This window comes from Pseudonaja textilis, chromosome 1, assembly GCF_049901715.1.
Source record: "Pseudonaja textilis isolate UNSWEBS1 chromosome 1, rPseTex1.2, whole genome shotgun sequence".
Taxonomy (NCBI): domain Eukaryota; kingdom Metazoa; phylum Chordata; class Lepidosauria; order Squamata; family Elapidae; genus Pseudonaja; species Pseudonaja textilis.
This window is the reverse complement of record NC_141990.1, coordinates 303,769,862-303,795,575: the sequence shown is the minus strand read 5'-3', so window position 1 is coordinate 303,795,575 and position 25,714 is coordinate 303,769,862. Positions and strand designations below refer to the sequence as shown.

The following is a 25,714-nucleotide window of genomic DNA, read 5'->3' as shown; positions in this document are numbered from 1 at the left end:
AGAAAGAAGCAGTCCAGTGGCCAGACGAGGCGCATGGGGCAAGTTCCCCCCTCTGCCCTTTCCCCCCTCCTCTCACTACTTCATGTTGTTCACAATGCAAGCAACGCAAGCCTTGTGTTCCCGTGGGCCATGTGGGTGGGGCCGCCTTGTGTTCCCATGCAGCCTGGATTAATTGCTTTGGGGGTGACATTTCTCTGCAGACCACCAAAATTTTCTCATGAACCACCAGTGGTCCCTGGCCCACTGGTTGGCGACCACTGATCTAATCAGTCTCTGAAGAAAATATGAATGGAATGTACTTTCAATTCCACACCGCTGCCTGCTGTTTGAAACTCCCCCCCCCTTCTTTTTGTTGACAACTATAAAATGTGTATACAAAATGTTTTATGAGTTGACAGTATGTATGTATGTATGTATGTATGTATGTATGTATGTATGTATGTACGTACGTACGTATTAGCCTGTGACTTAATCTGTAGTTTCATCAGTGAAAAGCAAGAGAAAATGCCACAGCATTGTTATAGACATTATGGGAGATAAGAAGGATGACTGGCATTATTTCAAATGCCAGCCTCAAAAGAAAATTAAGACAAAGATAACTAGAAATCAAGTCCTACCAGGAAAAAGTTGAGGAAATTAGGTAAATTTAGCTTTGAAAAAAAAATCACCAAAGGAGTATCATGTGGAAAGATTATGACTCAAGGAGATCAACTGTGTGAGCTCTGAACTGCTGCTTCTCACTCTCAAAACTGAGGAAAGAATGACCAAAAGTCCATTGACTCCAAAGGGTCAGAGGAAAAGTATTAGGAGTTCAAGCCCAGGCTATCATGCATATTGGGTTTAATTTTTGTGTTCTTAAACAGGCAAATCTATGTATAAGCAGGATTTCTTTTGTGACTAACTATGCAGCTTCCTTTATTATGTCAAGTCTCTGAAGTTTCTGCTTTTGGGTGCAGGATGCAATTTTATGAATGCGGAGTTGACTTATCATTGTACTGGTATGAAGTCTGACATAGGCTCTGTTTAAGCAGCATCAACCATTTCAGACCTCTTTCTCGAATCCTTGCTAGTAACATTTTATGATATTTGGAAAGCTGCTTTCTCACATCTTGACAACTAATGTATTTAATCAAATAGTAACTTGTTTCGTGTGTTGTATTAATACAAAGTGTTTTTTTGGCGGGGGCGATGATATTACATATGATGTAGCCCTTGTATTTTGCAAAGCATCGTTTATGGTTTTGCATCACAAATAAACTCAGCGAATTCTACCTCAGGAAAAAAATAATGGTTAAACAGAACCTGGCTTAATGCAATGTCTGTAGCAGGTAATTATTAAGTTTTGCTGATCTTTGAAATAATGTTAAGAAAAAAAATGTTATTTGCAGTTTCACTCTGGGTTCACCAGGTGGCACTGAAAGGTGTGATTGTTAATTTTACTAGAGTACAGTACATGGTAATAAATGATATATAGTAGCAGCTGGTTTGTCAGTTTGATTTTCTTCTTCAGTTTGACTTTACTTTAAAACAAACCTGGGCATTTTACAGCCCCTTGTATACATCCAGTCCTTTGGCTATCCATGTCCGGACTGTTGGAGAGGAATCAGAAATTATTAATCAAATGTAAATAAGATATAACACTTATTCTTACCAGTAGCAGCTAATCAAAACCATATAGTTTACTACTTTTTATAAAGCAATAAAATTAATGTTGAGCAGAATTAAGTTCAGCCTATATGTTTGGCCTTCCACAACAATACCTGTTTCTCATGTGACCTCTTGGAAAAATCAATTGACCATCCCTGCTCTAAATGAAATATTTCCACCTAATAATTAAACCTGTTGCACAATATTTTTTACAAGAAAAATATTGATGGTTGGAATGTGAAACCAGGCCTATGAGGCATAAACTCAAATCCCAGTTATTGTTAAAACTCATTTGGGTCTGGCACTTACCTCATAGGATATTATGTAACTTTGTAAAATCAACAGACATATATGATAAATAATAAATAGTGACAGTAATATTTTGTTGATATTTCTTGTGAAACTATCACAGATCCAGTTCATACATTGTTCATTACTGGTCATTAGTGCTCTCTGAGCTTGGTTTTTTTCTTGCAAATATTTCTAAGTAACATCATCATTTCTAAGGTAAACACAGCGGTAAGGAATGGGGTTTATAGTCTAATACAGGGGTCCTCAAATTTGACACCTTTAAGACTTGTGGACTTCAACTCCCAGAATTCCCCAGCCAGCATAGCTGGCTGAAGAATTCTGGAAGTTAAAGTCCACAAGTCTTGAAAGTTGCCAAGTTTGAAGACCTCTGTTCTAATGGTTTACTCTGTCAGTGTTAGTGGGCGTGGCCTTAGAGATGCTTTGGGCTGTTTACTGTTGGCTTGTTTGGAAGTTCCTTGATTGAGGTATTGTTTACTTGATTGTTGGTCTGATGTTAATTTTGGAGTTAATCTATGCTCATCTGAGTGCCGATTGCTGGTGGGGAGGTTGTGTTCCCTTTTTGGCTTGTTAATTGTCTCTTTTGCATAGTTAACCACGTACAGCAAACCCCACTCCTTACTAGCACTGTTGGTGCTACCTACTTTGGGTAATGAAACACCTGCAAGAAAATAACCAAGCTCAGAGAGCACCAAGGACCCCTCATTTCAACCCTGAGCTACAAATATTCTCCTTTATCGATACATTTGTCAGCTGGCCAGTAAGCATATCAGTTTTTAAAACTGCCTTTAATAATTGTTCCTTGTTGGACTTCACCTCATTTTAGGCAACTGCATACCTTCACAACTGCGCTGTTGACTCACACACCATTGATGAGTGACACTTCATGACATTTTATGAGCAAAGAAAAGAAAGTGGTACAATCATTTTTACTTGGCAGTTGATGGATTTCTTCCCCTTTCCTCATTCTGGTCAGCAGCACAGTTTTACATTACATGAACTGGGCACTAAAAATGGGAAAACTAAATGGTGCAAATTTAAATCTTAGGTTTGTCTTTGGAACTAGATCCCACTTCCAATTTTTTAATCTAATCATTAATTGTTAATGTTTACTTTCTCTTTCCTACCTGTTCTTTCTAGCCAAGTAAGGGAGCGACTGAAGAACCAAGTTGCAGAAATGAAAGTAAAAGTTCCTGGTTTCAGGCCAGGCCTTGCTATTCTGCAGGTAAGGGCTACATATATTGTCAAACTGTAGAGTTAAGCCAAGCATATACAGGTAGTCTTTGACTTATGACCACAATTGGGAGTGGAACTTCTGCCCCTAAGTGAAGTGGTTAAGTGAGTCACACCCAATATTGCAATCTTTATGTTGGAATTGTTAAGCAGATCACCAGGGCTGTTAAGCAAAGCCCATGGTTGTTATGTGAGTCTGGTTTCCCCCACCCCTTGACTTTGTTTATCTGCTCAACAATTGCCAAAACCTGGTAGGAAAGTCACACCTGGCAATCAAGTGAACCTGAGACACTGCACCCATCGTAAATACATGCCAAGCACCTGAATTTTGATCCTGTGATGGTGCAACAGTCATAACTGGGAGGACCAGGTATAAGTCACTTTTCTGCATTGTAACTTGGACACTAAATGAATAATTGTAAGTCAAAGGATTATCTGTAATAGTTTTGGTATATTGTTGTTTTTATAGCATCTTAGTTAGAGCTGTCCCATTCATATCCATAGCCCTTACAGTCAATAACAACTGAAATGGATCTCTCTCTTTTTTTGTACTGTGAAGGATCTACATAACAGCAAATTGTTGACAACATAATTTAATATGTCAGTGAACTATGGAAACTTTATAGGGAATAGCAGCTGCATCCAGAGAGAGAATTTTTCTGGAAATATGCGAACTCTGGGTTCAAAGGAGAAAAAGGAACTTCAGAGCATGCAGGGATTCTCATGTAGGATCTGTCAGAAAGTCCTTGAACTGATAGGATTACACTGCAGCCACAAAAGCAGCTACATGATTCCAGAAAAATCTGTATCTATTTTAAAAGTTGCCAAGAGATTCTACGTGAATGCTCCAAAGTGCTTTTTCCCCCCTTTGAATTCAATGTTGTGCCACCTGTTGAATTTTAGATGCAGTTTAAAACAAGAGAAAGAATCCCAAAAGCCTTTCATGATGTCAAACATTTTATTTCTGTTTGGTTTATCTTGTATTTATGCTACTTGGATGTGTCTGTAAAGTCAGAGTGCTCCATTTAAGGAAGACATTGTGTTATACATTACTAGCACACTTGTAAAATTGCATATTAGCTTAAAAGGCAGATTAAATATGAATATATTCATACTGAAGTAAAAGTTTTAAAGTCTGCCAGATTCCAGCTAAGCACACTAAAGTTCTCCCCTGTTGACTGGTATAAATTATGTAAGAAAGAATGAAGCCTGTATCTTTGGAGGCAGATACAAGATCCCAGTTGAGCTAGTGCAGCAGTGAAAATATAATTTGGCTTTGCTCAAAAAGATCCTTAAATATTAAATCTGACTGGGAGAAAACTTTGGGCAATAGGTATAGTGGTTGAGGTGCTGGCCTAGAAACCAGGAGACTGAGTTCTAGTCCCACCTTAGGCATGAAGACCACTGGGTGACTTTGGGCCGCTATTTCTCTCACTCTCTCAACCCAACCACCTCACAGTAGTTGTGGGAAAAATAGGAAGAAGAAGGAGTATTAGCTAGGCTCACCACCTCGTTACTTAAAAAAGATTAAAGGTTGAATAAAAATTTAATAAATAGATAAGAATTTTGCTTACGTGAAAACATTACCATTTTTATTAGATTAATTGCACATGTTAGTTGTTACATTGTACTGTATGCAAAATTGTTTTCCAGCCACCACTAAAGTAACAGATTAAGATGAAAAGGTATTTCGGAGCAATACAACATATTATTAGTATCATTTTGTTCTGTTTTGGAAATATCCAGCTTCTTGGAAGAATAAACAATTATCTAGGATAAAGAAATACATCTTAGAATTATGCAAAAGGTTTTGAAGTCATGATCAGAACCCTTCAACTTTAAAACTTCAATAGCATGGATAAAAAGTTGAAAGGCCTATAACAGTGGTCCCCAACCTTTGAGGCTTGGCAGCCCAGAGGAGGGTAGGGGAAGAAAGGCGAACTGACTTGCACAAATTGAGCTGCACATGTGTACTGGCCAGTCAGTCATGCGGCCATGACCCAGGGGTTGGGGAACACTGACCTATATCACATAGACTTATATACCACTTCACGGTGCTTTTACAAGCCCTCTCTAAGTGGTTTACAGAGTCAGTCTATTGTCCCCAGCAATCTGGGTCCTCATTTTACCCACCTCGGAAGGAATGGAAGGATGAATCAACCTTGAGCCTGGTGAGATTCGAACTGTCAAATTGCAGGCAGCCGGCAGTCAGCAGAAGTAGCCTGCAGTTTGGCACTCTAACCACTGCACTACCACAGCTCTTAAAATAATCTGATTTATTTCCCCCAAAGGTTGGTGACCGGGATGATTCAAATCTCTACATTAGCATGAAGCTAAAGGCTGCCGCTGAGGTAATTCTGCTTTTCATAGCATTACATTCAATGAAACATTTTGTTCCTATTTGTGAATTTAGCTTCAAGTAGAGAAATTGAGATACATAGTTTCCAATTGTAAAGTGTAATTGTAACCATAACTTTTCTTGTTAGGATCAATGGATATAGTCAATTACAAAAGAGCAGTGGAAGATTAGTTTTATATATGATTGCTGCTACCTACAATATAGGAATGCTTGGCGAAGATGACAAGAAGATGGCAACATTGTTTGATTAGAGAAAGATAAACAACTATATTTATTAGTGTCTGGAAACCTTTTTGACTAAAAATAGGAGAAAAAATATGGGTTTTGAAGATTAAAAAGATGGAAAGAAGAAAAATGTGATGTAAATTTAGATACATGGTAAAATGTAACCACTATCAAGGAGATTGGAAACTGTTTCTGTAGTAGTAGTAACTCTGCAGGTTCTTCCCTTCTGGTGGGAAGACTTTGTGACAATTGTCCTCTTCAGCTGTACAAAGTTAGGATAAGTAGTATGTTATGGAGGACTGTTGTGGTAACCAAGATTAATTTGCCAATTTGCACAAGGGCAATTGCTAAACAAATGCTTAAGGAAAGCTATAGTAAAGAAATACACATACATATACAGATAGATATGTACATACCTATAAATATAAAAACTTGTTTTTATTTCTGTTTCAAGACCAGAATTGAACACATGATTAGTTCTTATTTTCCCACATTGTACTGTAATGACAGATGATGAAACTCTTGTTTTGCAGTGTGACAAGAAAGTTGCCTGGTTGCCTAGACAACCTAGGAATACATTTTCCTGCCTTTGCCCAATGAACATTTCCTTTTCTTTTACGTATTTTATTGATGTTCCAAAGTTTAAAAACATAAAATAAAATTACAGTATATTAATTGTTATCAACATCAAGACATCTTTTACATTTCCTTACATTTTTCAATATATGATTACTTATTCCATTACCATTGCATCTTACTCTTGTTACAAATCAATATATTTCATCTTATACTTCGATCTTTTCTATAACATATATATATATATATTTACATACTTCCTCATTCTTTTCCTAATTGCCATTTTATTTTCTTTTTATTTCTAAACCACTCATACCGGGCATCCCAGGCTCTATAATATATTGAATCTTCTTTCTCTTTTAATTTCAATGTTAGCCTGTCCATCTCTATATAATCTATTATTTTCTTTATAACCATGCCCTCTGATGGTATCCTTTTCTCCAATGAACATTTTCACGTCTTGCTATATTCCTCTTTTGAACTCTATATGAGAAACGTTATAAAGCTTGCAAAATGAGACTAACCTTCATCTGATCTGTTCATAAACTCTGTTATTTATTTGGCATTTTGCTTTCTCAGATCGGGATCAATGCCAATCACATCAAGCTGCCAGGCACTGCTACAGAAGCTGAGGTAAATCCAGTTCACTTTAAGACATTTATGCATCAGCTGCATATGATCAGATCAGTCTCACCTGATAGTATGTCTTCTGTTGCCCCTTGGAAATCTGTATCCTGAACCTCTATTGAAATGATTTTTTCTTTCTAATATTAGCTACGTTGTCTATAATTTAACATTTTTAATTTGGGATCTTCTTTAAAAAATTACCAGGCAGAAACAATGGCTAAAAATAGCATGTTATGTCAAATCATGATTTTCTACTTATGTACTCTTCAATAAACCATGGTGGGCACATTGAACTCAGTCATAAACCTTATGTATGCTGCTTCATTTTTAAATGATTCAGTTAATTAAAAATAATAAATGAAAAGCATATAATACCAACCTAAAGAATCTCTAATAGATTCCAGAATTATCATTAGGTTGATGGCTACAAGTCTGGTTATTGTTCAGAAGTATACTCCACTTTTTTAGGGAAAGAAAAAAAAAGGAAAGATAAGCTAAAATGACAGAGTACTTAATAGGCAAGAGCTAGTGGCAAGGAATAATTCATTTATAATCTCATTAATGAATCCTGATCTCCATAAAAACCATATTTCAAGAGATTCCAAATGTCAGCTGGGAAGGTTGGGATTACTACCATAAGCTGAAATGTTTACAAACCATAGCTGGGTTGACATAACCTACTTTTGTTTGACTTTGGTTTAGTGCAGGTACATCCAAGCCTTGGTCCACAGGCTGCCTGCGACCCTGAACAGCTAGTAGTCCAGCCCTACAAATCATAAATGTTTAACATTATGTGATTTATATACATTAACTATGGTATATTATCTATTTTATGAGAGACCCAAGATAATTCCTCTTCATCTAATGCAGCCCAGGCAAGCCAAAAGTTTGGACACCCATGGTTTAGCAGGTTGTGTGATTAGCCCTAACACTGCATTTGGATACATTCATAATTATGAGGTAATATTGAGAATAATTCCAGTTTGTTAGAACTGGTAAGTATTTCTGTGCCCCCTACATTCCTCATGCTTGATGCCTCCCGGCAGCAGGAGTAACTGAAGAAATTAGGAAGCGTATTCTGTGGTTTGTCAGCATTGCCTCTGAACTGGCTTGTTTCCCTTTTTTTCACCATTCTTATTAACATGCAGGTGCTCAAATGCATTAACAATTTGAATGAAGATCCTGCCATCCATGGGTTTATAGTGCAATTGCCTCTGGATTCGAACAAGCCCATCAACACAGAAAAAATAACTAATGCTGTGGCACCTGAGAAAGACGTCGATGGGTATGATTGTTATAAAATATGCATGTTAATTTATTTGAGAATAAAACTGTCTTGTTGGTTATAGTCCCAAAACATCTGGAGGGCCAATTGGGGAATGAATACATTAAAGCAGTGTTTTTCAAACTTGGCAACTTCAAGATATGTAGACTTCAACATCAAAAGCTGGGAAATTCTGGGAGTTGAAGTCTGCACATCTTAAAGTTAAGATGTCTGGAAAACATTATACTAAAGAAAAGCAAAATAATTTTCTTTGGAAATGGCTGCTTTTAAAAGTGTCCATATATGTTAGATTTCCACTTTGCCTTTATTCTCACGGGAAGAAAAATTCACTAGTATAAGTAAATATTCAGGCAGAAGATCACCAAAAGTTAAGCTTTAATAACTTTTGTTTGTCATTGCTTTCTTCTTTGGGCTGAGAATGATTGGCCCAATATTACATAGCTGACTTTGTGCCTAAGGTGGAACTTAGAAATCTGTCTCCTAGTTTCTAGCCTGATACCTTAACCACTACAGCAAACTGGCTGTTATTGCAAAGGGAGGTAGTTTTAAAAAAAGAACAGCTTATTTTGTTATGAACATGGAGCAAAAAAAGTTGCATCAAAGTAAGTTGAACTATCAGTCTATCTGATTCAGTGATATGAGTGTTTAGTATTCCACAAGGTTTCTTGTAGTTCCTCCCTTGCAAAAGTTTAGACGGGGAGATAAAATTTCAAGGACTAATTCAGCTGTTTTGCTTGTTTACTTTTTAGCCTGAGCAGTGTAAATGCAGGGAAGCTGTCACGTGGGGACCTCAGCAACTGTTTCATTCCTTGCACACCCAAAGGATGCATGGAACTTATCAGGCAAACAGGTGAGCAGGGAAAGGAGAGGTCTTGATTCACAAGATCCAGGGATACACTTTAGGTACCATGAGTGATTATGGGGAAGCTAGAAAAGGAATGAAAGAAAACATGGTAAGAAACACTTGAGTGGATGTTGATGTTTTATCATAATTGGCAACTTAGCTCAAGCGAAGAGAAATATTCCCTCTGTGAGGAGGATAGGCAGTTCAGAAATGTGAAAATTAAATAAAATGTTGGAAGAAATATGTCAAAGCATTCAAAGATACTCTGCTTTATTTCATATAAATACAACTGGAAAAACTCTATTACTCTTTTCAAGATTCTGAATTTACCCCAGACTAGCATCAAAGAGACATTAGTGCAGAGGTCTCCAAACTTGGCAACAGCTGGCTGGATAATTCTGGGAGTTGAAGTCCACAAGTCTTAAAGTTGCCAAGTTTGGGGACCCCTGCCTTAGTGAAATCTCTGTAGTTCTTGTTTCTTTGATCTTGCCCAACTGCATGGAGCTTAACAGATACAAACCTTAATAAAAGCATGATTTGGGGGCTTTGCAGTTGCTTTTTGTAAGCCAGAGATGAATCATAGACTGAATAGAGCATAGCTTTTATGATGTGAATGCAAATTCTGGGTTCTGCATTTCAGGTGTTCAAGTAGCAGGCAAAAAAGCAGTAGTGATTGGGCGCAGTAAGATCGTCGGAGCTCCTATGCATGATCTGCTGCTTTGGAACCATGCAACTGTGACCACTTGCCATTCCAAGACTGCATCGCTGGCTGACGAAGTAAGGGAAACTGCAGCTATAATGATTCTAGGTTTAGCCTATGCAAAGTGGGTCTTCTGCCAGGGAATGCATCAATATTCTCTCCCCAACAGGTTCCTTTTCCCAGTTGCACAGGATTTCTTAATAGGATAGCTGATCATGGGAAGTAAATGTAATTCCATACTAAAGTACATGTCTCTATATGGAAAATCCCAGGAAAATCTGTCATTTCTTCTTGGAAAGAATACTGGGAAGTAGCAGGCCTCTGTTTGCAATATAGGATTCCTTCTTTAAGTCCATGTTCAAACTAGTACTTTATATTTGGATAGTGATTTTCCAACTCAACATGGATACAGGAAGAAGAGTCTGCACAAACAAATACAACCATGTTGAGCCACTGTTCATTGGTCTGTGCAGATTCACAAGAAGCCAGTTTTGCATGAACTGCATTTTGCATTAAGCTGTCTTGTCAAAGAAGTATAGAATTTTGGGAGGAAACATGTACACGGTATGCACAATTATTAAGGAAGTTGTATTTTGGAGGATTAATTTTATTATTGAATAACTACAGCGCTCTCAGTCGATCCAAAATATAAATAAACCACAAACCTGAATATTTAAGAAAGTAAAAGTGAGGTTTGGGCTTTCTTAGAATATCTATGTGTGCACAATTATTGGGCAACTATTAGTGTGCAGAATTATTATGCAACTAAATGGAAAACTAAAATTTGCCCATCTAATTATGTGTATCTGTTAAAAGTGAGAATAATAAACAACTCAAAATGTACAAATAAACATTTCTGACATTTCAAACAAAAAAAAGTCGTATGGAAAATTAGTCTGTCAGAAACAATATTCAAGGGTTCTCCCTTGGTATGCTATAATTTTTTTAGACAGGGAGGGAATGCACTTTTATTGAGTTGCATGTGTGTTCTAAAAAGATGAACTCTTGCTGATAGATGAAATATCTGATAATTGCAAAATGTTGGGGAAATTATTTTTGTATTTATGTTTATGTCTAAGAAGGGAGCCACATGTTGCTCAACACAAATATATGTGTGTGTGTGTGTATATACAGCACACACACGCACACATATACATGTATATTCCTATTTTAATTAACAAAATGGATTTATATTCATATTATAGGACATTGTTAAATAGATAAATCACTTTAAAGTGGGGGAGGCACAGCAGGAAAGAAAAAGAACCAATTTAACGACCAAAGTTTCTTTATGGAACTGGGTTAATACAAATTGTGCTTGCAGGTCAGTAAAGCAGATATCCTGGTGGTTGCAGCTGGAAAAGCTGAGATGGTAAAAGGTGAATGGATCAAACCAGGTTCAGTAGTGATCGACTGTGGGATCAATCACATTCCAGGTAATGTTGAAAAATGACTTTTAAAAACTGTTAGTAAACATATATTAATTAGCATAGAAGTGTATGTGGATATAGGTAAGAAAAAAAATGGTTACATTCATTAGTGGTTCAGTCAGGCAATTAAAGATCTTCATTTGGAAGTAGATCTCGCTGTCTCTGAAGTCTTGAGGGGGGTGCACCATATGGGGAGAGTAGGGATTAGAAAGTGAAGAAGAGGAAATAAAATTCTGCTATAGAAACTTGAAGATAGTGATGTTTAATATATATAGCCATTTGATCTCTTACAGGTGGAAATTGTTTTTTTTTTAAGAACAAGTTTTATTGATTTTTAAAGACAAACAAAACATAACACATAAAAGTATAAAACCTTCTTTCTAAGAATTACTTATAAATTTTAACAAGGCAAATAAAGCATTATTTTTTTAAAACATAGTTCCACATTATCACATTTCCATTTACACATATATATCTTTTCCAAATTTCTCATTATTTCTCCCTTCATTTTTATTCATTTATATTTCTTTCTATCAAAGTTTTAGTAATTCTCAATCAGTCATAAGCACACAAAATACATAACCTAAAGCAAAACATTAGAAAAAAAAAACCTCCTTAGTTATCATTTATACATGTCTTTTCCCCATTTCTCTCCCTTTGATTTCATTTCTCCAAGATTTTATTAATTTACAATCAAACATAAATTATCAACACACAAAACATAAAACATAAAACTTCTTTTGAAGAGTGACTTGGCCCCGGGTTACATCTTTTTTGACAGACCTAAATCAAATTCATGCCCACCTTATATACCCTTCATATCTTATTAACCATTTTATATTTTCTATATAACTTCTCCCATCTTTTCACTCTCTTAATTATATTTTATTTATTTCATCTTATTTCAAAGTCATTATGCTTATATCTTTTGTCCGTTCTTTACCAAACATCTATTTATCTCTTCTCTTTAACAAAAAATTTCCCCTGTAATCACTTTTGAAGTATGACGCCTTCTCCTAAAATAAAGCTTAAAATAATACATAATTTCCATCCTGATTCTGCTTAGTACATTCTACATATTAAATCTTAAAATAAAAGAATAGTAAACTTATAGTATAGTTAAATGTATAATTTCTATTCTAATTCTAATAAGTACATTGTTTTAGAATAGAAAAATAAAACACTAAGGTTATAATAACATTAAAACAGTAACAAATTAAATTATAACTAAGCATTAATCATTTAACACATTCTCCTAATATTTTATTAAATATTCCAATAAACTATTTCAAATGCAAATACTACAATACTATCTTATGCACTCTTGCAGAATCTTCTTTAATTATACACTATCCATCATCCTTCGTCTCTAAAAAAAAATTTCTTTTTAAAATCTTGTTCTAGCCCATGGCTTTTTTTTTCTTTTTCCCTCCCTTTCATCTCCAATCTGGTCTTTTTGCCCCCCCCTCCCCCTTTTTAAGTTTCCCTCTCTGTTGTAATTCTCTTTTCAATTGCTTTCTAACATTGTACCTTCTTTTCACCCTATTTTTCTTTTTCTTGGTTGTTTTATTAAATCTTAAATTCTCATTTTCCCTTCCTCTCTTCCCATTTTCTTTCTTAGTCGAACTTTTTAGTCCATTAAAGATGGCTTCTTCCTTTTCTTCTTCTTCTTCTCCTTCTCCTTCCTCCAGTATTTGCTGGTACGTAGAAACCGCCATTTCTAGAAAATGGAAGGCAGCTCCCAAGGAATCCTTGCCACTTCGTTGTCTTTCTTTTAATTTTTCATATTCCATTTTCAGTTCATCAACAGATGGTACCATTATAGGTTTTTAAAAACAACCCAGATGCTTTCAAGCTTAAAGTAATTTCCAAATGTCAGAGTTATCAAACAATCCAAACAAACAAAAATTATTTCCTCTTCTTCTCTTTACAGTTTTTCCTCCAGGGGCAAAATCCCAAATGTATTTTAAAAGCCATATTACAATTAATTGATGGTCTTGTAATCTTCAAGGCGTCTCCTCCAACAAGGTTTTTTTTTAAAAAAATTAGTCCTCTCCTTCCAACTTATACCACAGAGCTTATTTTTACCTTTAAAAAGCAGGTTTTTCTGTGCTCCTTTGCTTTCTCCGTAAGGAGGGGGAGTGAGCTTTCCTTCAGCACTTTCGCCGATGTAGCAAATTCTTTTGGAAACAAATGTATCAATCCAAAGTCAGGTTTCCAGGGTGTTTTAAAAGTAACTTAATGTCCTGGTTCAGCCAAGAAAACTCCTTCTGGCTCTTCCTCCTGCACAATCTTATCCGGTTGAAGATTTCTTTGTGGCTGCCATTGCTGACAGCCGCTCCACCGTCTCAGGAAAAAGGAGTCTAGCTGGCTGGGGAAGGGGGGTGCGATATCCCCAGACCCCTGCCCGGATCTCCTCTGTCTTCCACTGCCCCTTCAGGGCAGCGACAACCCCCAAATCCAGTTGGATCAGGGGTACCTCGACGGCGAGTGCAGCAGGGACCCGCAGAGAAGCGGATTCCTGCCGCCGCCGAAGCCTTGCAACCGGAAGTCGCTACAGGTGGAGATTGTTGTATTGGCAAATTTGTCCTAATAAATATCCCTGCAGTATTCAATTCATTGTCTCCCAATCAAATATAGAAATATTAGGTCAGGCATAGCAATGGTGCCTTCCAGACACTGGAGGTATTCTGAACTCCAGGTGGATCAGATTTTATGGAAGAAGTAATCGGAACCATCCAGAAGATGCCAGGTTGCCAGACCCTCTATCTCAGTGGCTACATAAAACAACTTACATACATACGTAATATAATCTCTAAAGGAATTCCAACATCAAAGTAGCAGCAACAATACAAGTAGTTTTGTAGCACTCTGCTTTTAAGCAATTTGTTATCTAAAAAGATGGATGGATGGATGGATGGATGGATGGATGGATGGATGGATGGATGGACGGACAGACAGACATGAAGGAAATGCAATGCTAGGAATGAATGTATATGTTAATCTTTTCTGAATCATCGCAAAATGAAATCCAAGAAAGAACAAACAGCAATTCTTAGTGTGTCTCTCATAGTATTTCTATTTATGTATGATTTTTACACCCTGCCCTTTCTCCAAGGAACTCTGCAACTATATTCACAAATGGTTTGTTGAAAAATTCACTAAGTTTAGACAATGCACTAAATTCACAGTAGTTAGCCAAAACCAAACAAGCCATGAATAGCTTTTAGCCAAGGATTTGTTCAGTTGGATAGACAATCTGGTTAGGATTTTGGATGAAATCATTACTTTCTTACTGAGAAATTAATTAATAAACCAGAGATTGGTTGCGTAAGGTTCTTCCTTAGTAAAGTGGAGCTTCTCTACCCATCTGCTCCAGTGTAAGAAACTAAGAGGATTAGTCACACCTGTCAAACAGTTGCTCTCCTCCTACTTACTGCACTTCTAGAAAGGTTGCTTTTATAAGTGATCTATCAGTAATTGCACTTAACTAATCAAAGCATCTAATAAAGATGCTCATTTTCTTCACGTTTCTTAGCAATTGTGGCTCACTTCATCATCTGCCTTTGAGGATAAGAAAAAAAACCCCATAAGGTGCAACACTAGCTAGCTGAGTCATTTCTGAAGAAGACAGCCCCAGTTGACTCATTCCCATGTGGGGGGAGGTGGAGAAATGTTGAATTTGAACTTGTGGTAAGTTAAGGCTCATGGGCCACAAATGATGTTGGTAATACCCAGCCTGATAAAGAAAACGCTTAGGGGACACCAGAAACCCAGCAAGCCCAAAATATTTTACCCATTTTTTAGGAGGATGAGGACGTGAGGTTTTAAGACAGTCTTTTTCACATTTTAAGATGTGTATCCCAAAGGTGCTTTTTCAAGAGACAACTGGACTTTCTGGTTTTGCTTTGAAGAAGCTACACTTCTCATCCAAGAATCTTTTTTAGCTCTGACAGCTGTCTGCAAGGAATATAAATCCTTCCATTCCCCACCATCCTGTCAGAGCTGAAGAAGCTTCTTGATGAGAAGCGAAACATCTTCAGAAGAAAACCCAGAAAGTCCCGTTGCCTCTTGAAAAAGCAGCTTTGGGATAACCATGACCTGGATGACTGAGAATCTCCATAGACATTTAAGATGTGTAAGATTTCTTTTCTTTAAAACAAGTGCAGACCGATTTTAAGGCCTTAAAAAGGTACACATTGGTTCCTCAGACCGTTTTCAACCCTGCCCAGGATGAATAGGCTCTACTCACTCCCTGGGGCACAAAACCTTTGCTTAAAGTCTACTTCAGACTTTCCAAGGACAGTTGCTGTATCTTTCAGCTCTCAATGTTCCAGCAATACCTTGGTGCCAAAGGAAAGTGTTTTGGTGGGAGTGATGCTGACAGGCAGAATGACAACCAGAATGGCAACCAATTTTTCTTTTTTTAAAATAAAAGTTTTATTTAAGTTTTCAAAAAACATACAAATACAAATAAAATATCCTTTTTTTGAGAACAGCGTGACCCCGGGTTATCACTTCTCCATACAGACATAAACTCAATACGTATTTATCTTATACATTCTAATCCATATCTTATAACTATTTTCGCAATTTTTTTCAATAGCTTTTCCCTTTACTTCCTATAGCCTTATTTTAAATTATCTCATTCCTTTCTTAATTCAATTACATATCTTTTTCTAATTTTTAAAATCTTTCTAATCGATGTTTTTATACTTTCGTTTGTCCTGTTTACAATTTCATATTATCTTTTCTCATAAAACAAATTTTCCCCTGTAATTACTAGACTGGAGTATATCTTTTTTGTATCTTGGTATCTTTTTTCAAATCTTGTTTAAAAATTTAAGTTACACATTTACAGTTATAACATTCATTTGCTAACCTATTTTATAACACATACCTATTTTCAATTGAATTCTGCTTGGTACATTCCCTTAAAAATACACACTAAATTCTTAAAAGAAAAAAGTATATATGTATATATATCTGTGTGTATATGTATAGCAATAATAAATGGAATAATTATTCTATGCAAGTACAGCTCTGCCATTAATATTAATAACAATCTTTTACATTTCTATTTCTTTTAACAAACATTACCTAGTAATATCACTTGTCTTTCACTTGTCTTTCATATTTTACTCATTACTGTCTTTAAATAAAAACCCAAACAATAGCTATTAACAATAGTCAATAAAGTTATTATTCTTATTCAAGTTCATCTTGTCAACTGATAAAAATCTTCCATGTGTCTTTTCAGTTTTTTTAAAACTTTCTTTTAAAATCATTGAGAGCCTTATTCTCTTTACAAACAAATATTCCATTACATATCAGTACAAATTTTTCTTATCACTTTAATCACCTAAACATATTTTCTAACCCTTTTCTATTTCTAATATAACAATGCTATCCCATGCACCCTTGTAGAATCCTTTCCTTAAGTTAAATTTTAACCATTGTCTCTGTGTCTTTTAGATAAGTTTATACCTTTAATTCTTGTATGCTTTTCCTGTACCTCTATATCTTGTTTCTGTCCTTTGTAGCTTCTTTTCCTTTCCCTCTCTTCTTCTCCCTCCCCTTTTTATTCCCTTTTCTATCTGATTCTCCCTTCTGCGATCCTCCCTTCTGCTTCTTCCTGATATTATTATTACTTTTCAAATTACTCTTTTTTTTATTGTTGCTTCAGTGCTTAAGTTTTTAACTCCCTTTCCACCCTTTCCCTTTTTTACCCTGCTTAAAATTGCTTGGTCATTAAAGATGACTTCTTCATTGTCTCACCCTTCTTGTTTTGCCAGTGTTTCTTGTTGTTTTTCATAGTTCAAGATCTCCATTTCTAAAAATTGAAATATGAAGCCAAAAAATCCTCTTCCCTCTTGTGCTTCTTCTTTTTGTTCTTTAAGTCTCATTTTTAACTCTTCAAGGAGTGATGCCATTTTTAAAAAAATTTAAACAACCCCCAATTGATTTTATTTTGTTTCATTAGGATCCTCCATCCAAAGTTCCAGGAATCATCCAATAATCCAAAACTGTTTCTTGCTTCTTTTCTCACTTGCTCTTTCCAGGGGCTTTGTTATTTTGTAACAAAGTTTCAGCTCCAATGTATCTTTTGCAAGCCTTGTTAAATTTCCGCTGTCAATTTTTTTTAAGTTCCAGGTGGTTTCCTCCATTTTCCAGATTCTACCTTCTTTTTTTCCTTTTTTCCCTCCGCTGCTTTCTTTCTTTTTTTAAAGAAAAATTTTAAATTATCCAAGAATCTTTATCCCTTTGACACTTTATTTTCAGCTAGAAATAGCCTATTAATGTCAAAGTGGATTAGTATCAATTTCTTATTCGAATCTCTTCTCCTTAATGTTCCAAGTCAATTAAAACTGTCAATGTGAGAGGAAAAAAAGCCAATTCTGTTTCCTTTCCCTTTCTCTTTCACCACTTAAAATCTTTTTTAGGAATAGTATTAATCTTTAAAATTCAGGCTCCAGGTACCTTAAATAGATGTTCTCCATTCAATCCGGTCAGTCAAACTTTCTCCTTTAAACTTCCTCCTGCACAATCTTGTCCAGCCGGTTTCATCTTTGAGGTGGCCATTTCTGACCACCGCTGCAACTGCCTTTGGGAAAGGGAGTAATGGCCAGCCGAGGAGGAGAGATGCAACTCTCCTCAATCCCGTTAATGGCTCCCCCTTCTTCACCACCTCTACAGGGTGGCTTCAGCCCCAAATCTGGGTGGCTCGGGGCACTCCAGCGGCTAGCAGGGATCAAAACCACACACAATCGCGATTTCTGTCTGTCACCGAAAAAGCCCAAACTGGAAGTCAGGGTATTATTCTTAAATATGTGGTAAGCAGCTAGCAACCTGGTTGTGAGAAAATCAAGGCTCCCATTAAACCTCTGCCATTAGTTTGATAACTGCTGCTATGGAGACCCAAGCTACTTTTGTGAAGCTTCAAGAGGTAGCTATAATTATTTAGAGCTTTTTGTTTGGTGCCTTATTGAAGTAGCCATATAAAAGAATCCCATGCCAGGACTAAAACCATAATTAAAAACAATAGAAAAAGTGCTTTGGGTTGAAGTTGTTTCATAGATCTGGTATGAAATTATGATAATATTAAAATCTATTTATTGAAAAGTGTATGTATTTGTGATTTCTATTTTTAGTAATGTGCTTTATACTAGTTCTCTGCTAACTAGCTTCTAAGAAAGGAGAAAACTACCTCCAATATTTTAACTTGCCTTGCCTTGCCATTGGAGTTTCTAATTTGTATTCCTTGTCTTTCCTTAAATGAAATCCAAGAATCCTGTGGAATCCAGGTTATTTCATTACATGTCTTTGTAACGTGCAGTAAAGAAATGCTGCTCTCTGCTGCACTATATTTTTTGCAGGATGCAATCTGGGTTGGTCACTGGTTTAGTCTTCCAAGCTTTTTGGCCTTGTCCTGGAGCCTTCTCTCTACTGGAATCTGTAAAGATCGGTTCCAGCAAAAATACAAAAGCTTGGAAGATTAAACCTCTAGTTCTAGTGACTGAACCAGATTGGATCCTGCAACATTATACCGGGCACACCTTCAGTCATATTTTTTTTTTCTATTCTTGCTTATTCTTCTTTAGCATCTGAGGCTGATGGAGCAAGTAAAGTGCCAAGAGTATCTCTTCCCATCTTAGTGCAATAACAAAACAGCTAATCTTCCAAACAATTGCCCCCAGTTGCCTGAAGCAGTAAGGATGTTTTTAATAAATTCAAAAGTTGCCCTCTGTACTGCTGAAACTAAAAAGTTCCTTCCCAATCCTGATTAAAAAGTACCTTTAGTAAACCTGCTGAAATCTTGAGTTAAATATTATTTTGAAATGCCAATTCCACCACGTTAGAGCAGGATTATTGTTCCTCTCCCATCATTTCCTTTCTTCAGTAATCTGGAAACTTTTAGTTTTCTGGCAGATACTTAAGTATCTCCATTTGCAATTATGAGACATGCATGACATTGGAAGTAAACCTTGCTTCTTGAAGAAAGCTATTGTTTTCCAGAATTCTGCCCTCAAGCCTGGATCAGTCATGTTTATTCACAAGCATGCTAACAAAACAGTTTTTAAACAAATCTGAAAAAGAAGGACTAGCTGAGAATGTGTTAACTCAGCAATGCTAAGAAGAATATTGGTGTAGATGGAGATTTTGTCATTGCGAGCTAACCTAAAGCTTTATTTTCTGTTGCCTCTCATAGGATTGATATGTTTTGGGGGGCATCATTTTCCTCCAGTGTGTTCTTATCTCTCCTTCACAGATAACACAAAGGCCAGTGGGAAAAGAGTTGTTGGAGATGTAGCTTATGCTTCAGCAAAGGAGAGAGCAGCTTATATCACCCCTGTCCCCGGTGGGGTTGGACCAATGACCGTTGCAATGCTGATGCAGGTGAGTACCTCACGTTGGGGAAGAGCCTTTTTTCACTTTCCACCGAGTTTCTGTGTAGTATAGGTACCTAGCAGTGCTCTCCGTTTCATCCTACACAGATTTAAATCATCTAGTTTTCCCAGAATATCTTTAGATCATGACCAGTCTTTTTCATAAGGCTCTACATGCAGTATAATTAGGGATAATAATAATAATCCTCCAGTGAGGCATTCATTTGACATTGTTACGGGAGGGGGGCATGCATACTCCAAGGAGGATGAGAGCTACCCTGGAGGTTTAACTAATCTGTCTCATCAGAGGAGCTAGATGGACAGTGTCTGTCCCAAAAATGATATGGTGAGATATAATTTACAAAACCCTTATTGGATGGGTCATCACCCAGTTCAACAAGGACCACAGTAGGTGTTTCTGGACATCTGGTGATAAATAAGCTCAGGATAGTTGCTGAACGGTGCCAGCAGCTGCAGGACTATAGGAAGAAAAGTTGTTACCCATCGCAAATAGGCAAACACTGAAAACAAAGAAAATAATGATCTGCTACTTCAAATGAAATCCAGTGAGAAAGGATATTTGAAAAGAATGCACCAGTTCTGGAAAGAACAACATCCAGAATCAGAAATAAGCAAACCAGCTAATGTACAGCACTACTGCAGTTATAATTGAATAGCTTGGATGCAAAATCAGCAGACAAGAATAAAAAGCCAAACAGTGCATCACCAAAATGAAAATCAGGCAGAAAATAAGACAGCCTGCTAAAGATCAGATGCAAGCAAGCTAGAATGGATGAAAGAAAACTTGAAGAACATGAAGACTAAATAATACCTGATCAAGTAATACCATCTAGAAACTAGGACAATTGTGACTCATTGCACAATCAGCCAGAAGTCCAAACTAGATTTTGCATTTTTGACCCCCTATCCAGTCTCTCCCAGGAACCTGAGATAGGCAAATATGGATGTTTGTGATGATATTAAAGGTAACATCTCAGCTGCCTTCTGCAATTGACTGATGGTGATTTTGTCAATGCTGAGGATGTTCAAGTGGGAGATCCTATATGGAAAAACACACCTGAAATAGAATTGCTGCTCAACACTGTCCATATATATAGCCAAGGTGATTTTGGAAAACTGAAAGAAAAGGAAGGCCAACTTGCATGTAGCTTGACTGATTACAATAAAGCATTCAATTCTACATTGATTGGATAAGGCACCTGATGCCTGGCTTGCAATAATGACATCACAGTAAGCTGCAGCTACAGGATCACAATTTCTGACATTCCCTGCTGGCTTCCCACAAACAAAATCAATGGAGGAGCCAGAAGTTGCTCCATTTCAGCCTTTTTCCCCGCACTCACCTGTGCTTTCGTTGCAATGATTGAACAAAAATACTCTCTATTTTCTGCTTGTCTTAAATGATAATTAAAGGCATCTCAAAACTTTAATAATTATTATTACTCTTTTTTTCCTCCAGGATATAAGTAGAATGCAGAATATTTTCTCTGCTCGTTCTATTTACAAGCCATCTTTTGAATGTAATTGGTTTTTGGGCTGAGTTTGACTGACCTAAAGTTAGTTAGGGAGTTTTGAGGCTGAATAAGAATTTGAATCCAGAGGTTCAATGCAATAATATGAAAAGAAAATAGAAACAATGAATAATATAACTCACTGTATCTCAGATAAACAATAAAAAGCATTTATATTACATTAAGCTGGTGCCTTCCAGATTTATTTGTTTTCCAAATGTAAAACATATACCAGTCCCACCTACTAAAATTCTCAGTTAGTACAGGGAAGCAAAAGTCTTCTTAAAATTTACCACTGTAACACATCGGGAGGGCGCAAGCTGAGAAAGCTTGGGTTAAATTGAGAAAAAGAAGATAACAAGGCCACTTTGCAATGTTTATCACAGCAGATTAAAGACCTGGACAAGGAACATAGTTAGAATCTTGATGTGTATTGAAGTGTTTAGGAAGTTATACAGAAATAGGTTTCTGAAAAGCAAATATAAATTGTGCACCAAAAATGCAAATGAGGTATACATATATTTACCTAATGCTGTATTTAAAGGATATAGAGCTGCTTCCTGCCTTTTGCAGATTTTATTGTGCAACTTAAATTTTCTAAACAAGGCAAAACAGATGGATTATTGGTTACAGTAAGTAATTTTTATTTTATTTTCCTTTTTAAAACACCAATTCAGAGTACAGTAGAAAGTGCTCAACGTTTTCTTGAGAACTATCAACCTGGCAAGTGGAATATTCAATATAGACTGCTCACTCCTGTAACTCCTGTTCCAAGGTAAGAAAGAAGTAATAAAAATTGGTATAGAAAGGGTATGAATGGAAGTCTGTATTTGTGCCTTGCTGTGTCTCAGTGAGACAGAGAGCAGGAAAAAACTTTTTTATACCCTCAATTGGAGTTTCTGCTGGTATAGAGAAAATGGACAAAAGTAAAAGTAAAAGCAGTAGCACATTCATTCAAGTGTTACAACATAGAATATTTCTTTTCATATCACGCCTTTCTTATGCCTCCTTCAGAGCACTGTGCTTATTTTCTTCTCTCTTATCCAACATACTTTCTCAACTACTGGAAAGTTCTAGGAATGTCAGCTCTCTTTGGGGGTTTTATTTTGGGGGGGCCTCATGTTTTTCCTAAATGCATTTTTGTGCTTCAGTCCAGATTTGCCATTGCTAATTATACAACTATTGACATTTGGAGGAAGAGTAGCTGTGGATTGCAAGGCTGCAGAAGTAGGAGTAGTTGTGGGCTGCAGAAAGCTGGACTTGTTTGTTGAAATGTGCAGGAAAGCAAGCATATCTAGGAAAGGATTTTCACCCATCCTTCTTCCTGCTATATTATTTTCTAAACTTTGGGAAAGTTTTCACATAGAAGAGCATTGAGAAAGCCTGCACTTTCAAGGTCCAAAGAAAAAGGGCGAATTTAGGTGTGACTTGTATATTCCCGATATTTAATGAGAGATTAGAATGCTATCTTCTCCTTTCTCAATATAACTGTTGTTTTTCAGTGACATCGAAGTTTCACGGTCATGTACTCCTAAGCCCATTGGTGAACTGGCCAGAGAAATTGGCTTGATTTCAGATGAAGTAGAGTTGTATGGTCAATGTAAAGCCAAAATCTCACTGTCAACACTGAAGCGTCTCAAAGAACAACCAGATGGAAAATACATTGTAGTTACAGGGTAAGTTGCCTTATGTTATTTCTGCACCCTGGTTAGCTAGCAAGGTTGGGGTTTTTTTGTTGGGGGGGGGGGGAGTTAATTGACTTGAGGAAAGAATAGCAGGTTCCCATGAAAAGTCTGTAAAAGCATTAAAGTCTTTAGCATTCAAAGGAAAATTCCCTAAATAGCTAACATAGTTTTAAAATACACCAAAGCATAGCACTGGTATATACCAAGGGTGAAACTGGGCCCCAAGGAGACAAATATAAAAATTATCAATTTGTCAACCCCAGAATACAATCTGAACATAAATCAATAGAAGTTTTCCCAAAATGTTGAGAAGGGCAAATTTAGGAGAACACCCATCTGATGTTTAATTAAACATTCATGAGTATACTATTACAGAAAATGTTGTGTCCCTTTAAACTGAGCAAGCATATACAAAAAGACCTTTTGATGGCCAAGTTGCTCTCTCTTAACGTATTGCTATGTATTGTAATTAAGTGAATTGTGCCTTTATCTGTTTTTTAAAAGTATTCTAAATCTTTTTATCTAGCATAACTCCCACACCACTGGGGGAAGGGAAGAGTACTACAGCTATAGGGCTGGTTCAGGCTTTGGGTGCGCACCTTGGTCAGAATGCCTTTGCCTGTGTCCGTCAGCCTTCTCAAGGGCCTACTTTTGGAATTAAAGGTACAGATTGCAACATTCCATGCAAGAGGCAAAGCTGTAGCTTGCCAGTTGTACACAATGTATGTATAGTGGATCCAAATTCAGTCCAAGGTATCTCCATTGAAGCAGCTAGCAGATTATAAGAAAAACCTGACCTGTGTTCCTGGATAGCCATTGCAATGTGGCATTGTGCTATGAGGTTAATTGGTATAATGAACAAAAATCAAATTGTTGTTCTACTCAGAAGGAAGCACCCTAGTCTCTCTGATATCCTGTGTTTCCAATCTTTTGTAAACTTCAAGCAGAAAGTTTGCTTACTTTTATTCTGCTGGTGGTATAAACTTTGGAAGGCTCAGAGAGAAATATTGATAATCCTTATTTAATGACTGCCTCTTTTAGCAACTATTCAGTTATGCTGATAGAAAAAATAACTTTGCAACATTTAAGACCTTTGCAGGTCTGTAAAGCAAAGGAAAGCTGAAATAAGATTATAGGTGCAGTCATTTTTCACTTAATGACCACTTCACTTAACAGTAACTTAACAACTGAGTTACTATTCCCAATTGTGATTGCTAAATGAGGATTACCTGTAAGAGGTTGGCTAGAATGCACAAGCAGAAACATATGTAGAATTTTCTCCATCATAATAATACCCAGTGGTGGAATTCAAAATATTTTACTACTGGTTCTGTGGGTGGGTGGGTGCTGCATTCTAAAATGGGCAATTTTAAGCATGAAACTTACCTTACTGTCAGCGCTGGAGAGTAATACAGCTGAGGTGTGACAATCCGTTTTGCTATGCCTATCAGCGGAGCTAACAAACAAAGGAAATGTAGGACAGGAAAGGGTGGCTGCGGGTGGGCAAAGCCTACAGCTGACCGGCACTACCAGATTGCTAGAACCAATGGCGAACCGGCAGCATACTACCACTGATAATACCCATTATTTAAGTGTAATGTTTTAGCACAGTGATGTTAAGTAGATTATAGACAAGTACTTGACCTATTTTTATTACTGTTAATAGAATGCAAGAAGGTACAATCACTTGACTTTGGTCCTTGCTAAAGATAATGCATCAATTTTAAAATAAGTAGGGTTTTTTCTTCAGTGAATAGCTGTTAAACTGTTTAATATTTACAATTTGATGCATGGCATTATTTTTCATATTTCCCATTATATAGGTGGTGCAGCTGGAGGTGGCTATTCTCAGGTTGTTCCTATGGAAGAGGTAAATTTCAAATTTATTCCTTTATAAGTACACGGAGTATTTATTTCTTGTATGTGTGTTCCAGGAGGTCAAGACCTACAGGTACTTGTTCAAAAATTTAGAGTGATGGGAGTTCTTTTCCCTTATATTAGATGTTTTGATCCTGATGTATGATTCCCAATAGTCATAGATATTCAGCTTGGGGATAGTTATTATTTCCAGTCCTTGTCAGTTCTGCATGCATTTAATCGTAAATCCATTCGACTATGAACATCATTTTTGAACTGATTACAAAATTTAGAGAAATTTGCAATCAGGATAATTGTTTCAGTTTCTGTATGCATTCAGATATTAGAAATTAAATTAGTTTGTTTAAACGTGTGGAACAAATTAAATTCTCATATATCAACCTTGCTGTAGATGCATAATTTGGGGGCTTATTAGAGAAATGCCTTTTATATTAGATGTATTGTGAATTATAAAAGCAAGTTCTTTTCCCCCCCAAACATTTGGACCACAAGTTAAGGAACTGGAGTAATCCTCACTTTATAAAGCACTAGCATTTTGTAACACTTGCCACTTAAAGTATGGCAAGTCAGATAAACTGGTCTGGCTAATCAAAGGGAAAGTAATCCTTTGTACATTGAAACACACTTTTAGTATTGGCTGTCACAAGGCACCTGACTTAGAAAATTAGGCAGATTCAGGGAGTATCTGCAGGGTGTGGTCAAGATAGTAGCCATCAGGGTGTGATTGAAGTTCTCTGCCTATTTTTATGTACTTTGGGAGATGCTTCAACGACACCATAACAATCATCTTCTAAACTTCTTTGACCATAACTTGAGGACAACTCTGGGAAAATTGATGAGGGGGGGAAAGCTAAATTGTTGTGAATGCCTCCTAGACATGACAATAAAAGAAGCCTTGGCATACCTGCTGGTTTAGGGTGGAGAAACCAAGTTTATAACAAATTTTCTCTTTTTTTTTGTTCAAAAATATGCTTTATGTTTTAATTATATAAAATAC

At 36.6% G+C, this 25,714-nt stretch overlaps 1 protein-coding gene across 2 annotated transcripts in view; it reads left to right on the top strand.

Moving 5' to 3' along the window:
- The window catches only part of MTHFD1 (methylenetetrahydrofolate dehydrogenase, cyclohydrolase and formyltetrahydrofolate synthetase 1), a 73,289-nt gene that overhangs the window by 9,638 nt on the left and 37,937 nt on the right, over positions 1-25,714 (top strand). The window contains exons 1-13 of one of the 2 annotated variants that reach the window (XM_087922297.1): positions 2,783-2,927; positions 3,097-3,181; positions 5,481-5,540; positions 6,929-6,982; positions 8,125-8,261; positions 9,011-9,111; positions 9,746-9,882; positions 11,130-11,241; positions 19,505-19,632; positions 21,832-21,929; positions 22,657-22,830; positions 23,366-23,502; positions 24,663-24,709. In XM_087922297.1, coding sequence (XP_087778423.1) covers positions 3,134-3,181; positions 5,481-5,540; positions 6,929-6,982; positions 8,125-8,261; positions 9,011-9,111; positions 9,746-9,882; positions 11,130-11,241; positions 19,505-19,632; positions 21,832-21,929; positions 22,657-22,830; positions 23,366-23,502; positions 24,663-24,709 — 1,233 coding nt within the window. In that variant the 5' untranslated portion in view covers positions 2,783-2,927; positions 3,097-3,133. Of the gene's footprint in view, positions 1-2,782; positions 2,928-3,096; positions 3,182-5,480; positions 5,541-6,928; positions 6,983-8,124; positions 8,262-9,010; positions 9,112-9,745; positions 9,883-11,129; positions 11,242-19,504; positions 19,633-21,831; positions 21,930-22,656; positions 22,831-23,365; positions 23,503-24,662; positions 24,710-25,714 lie in introns of those variants that run through there. The other variant, XM_026698623.2, reaches the window with a different exon arrangement.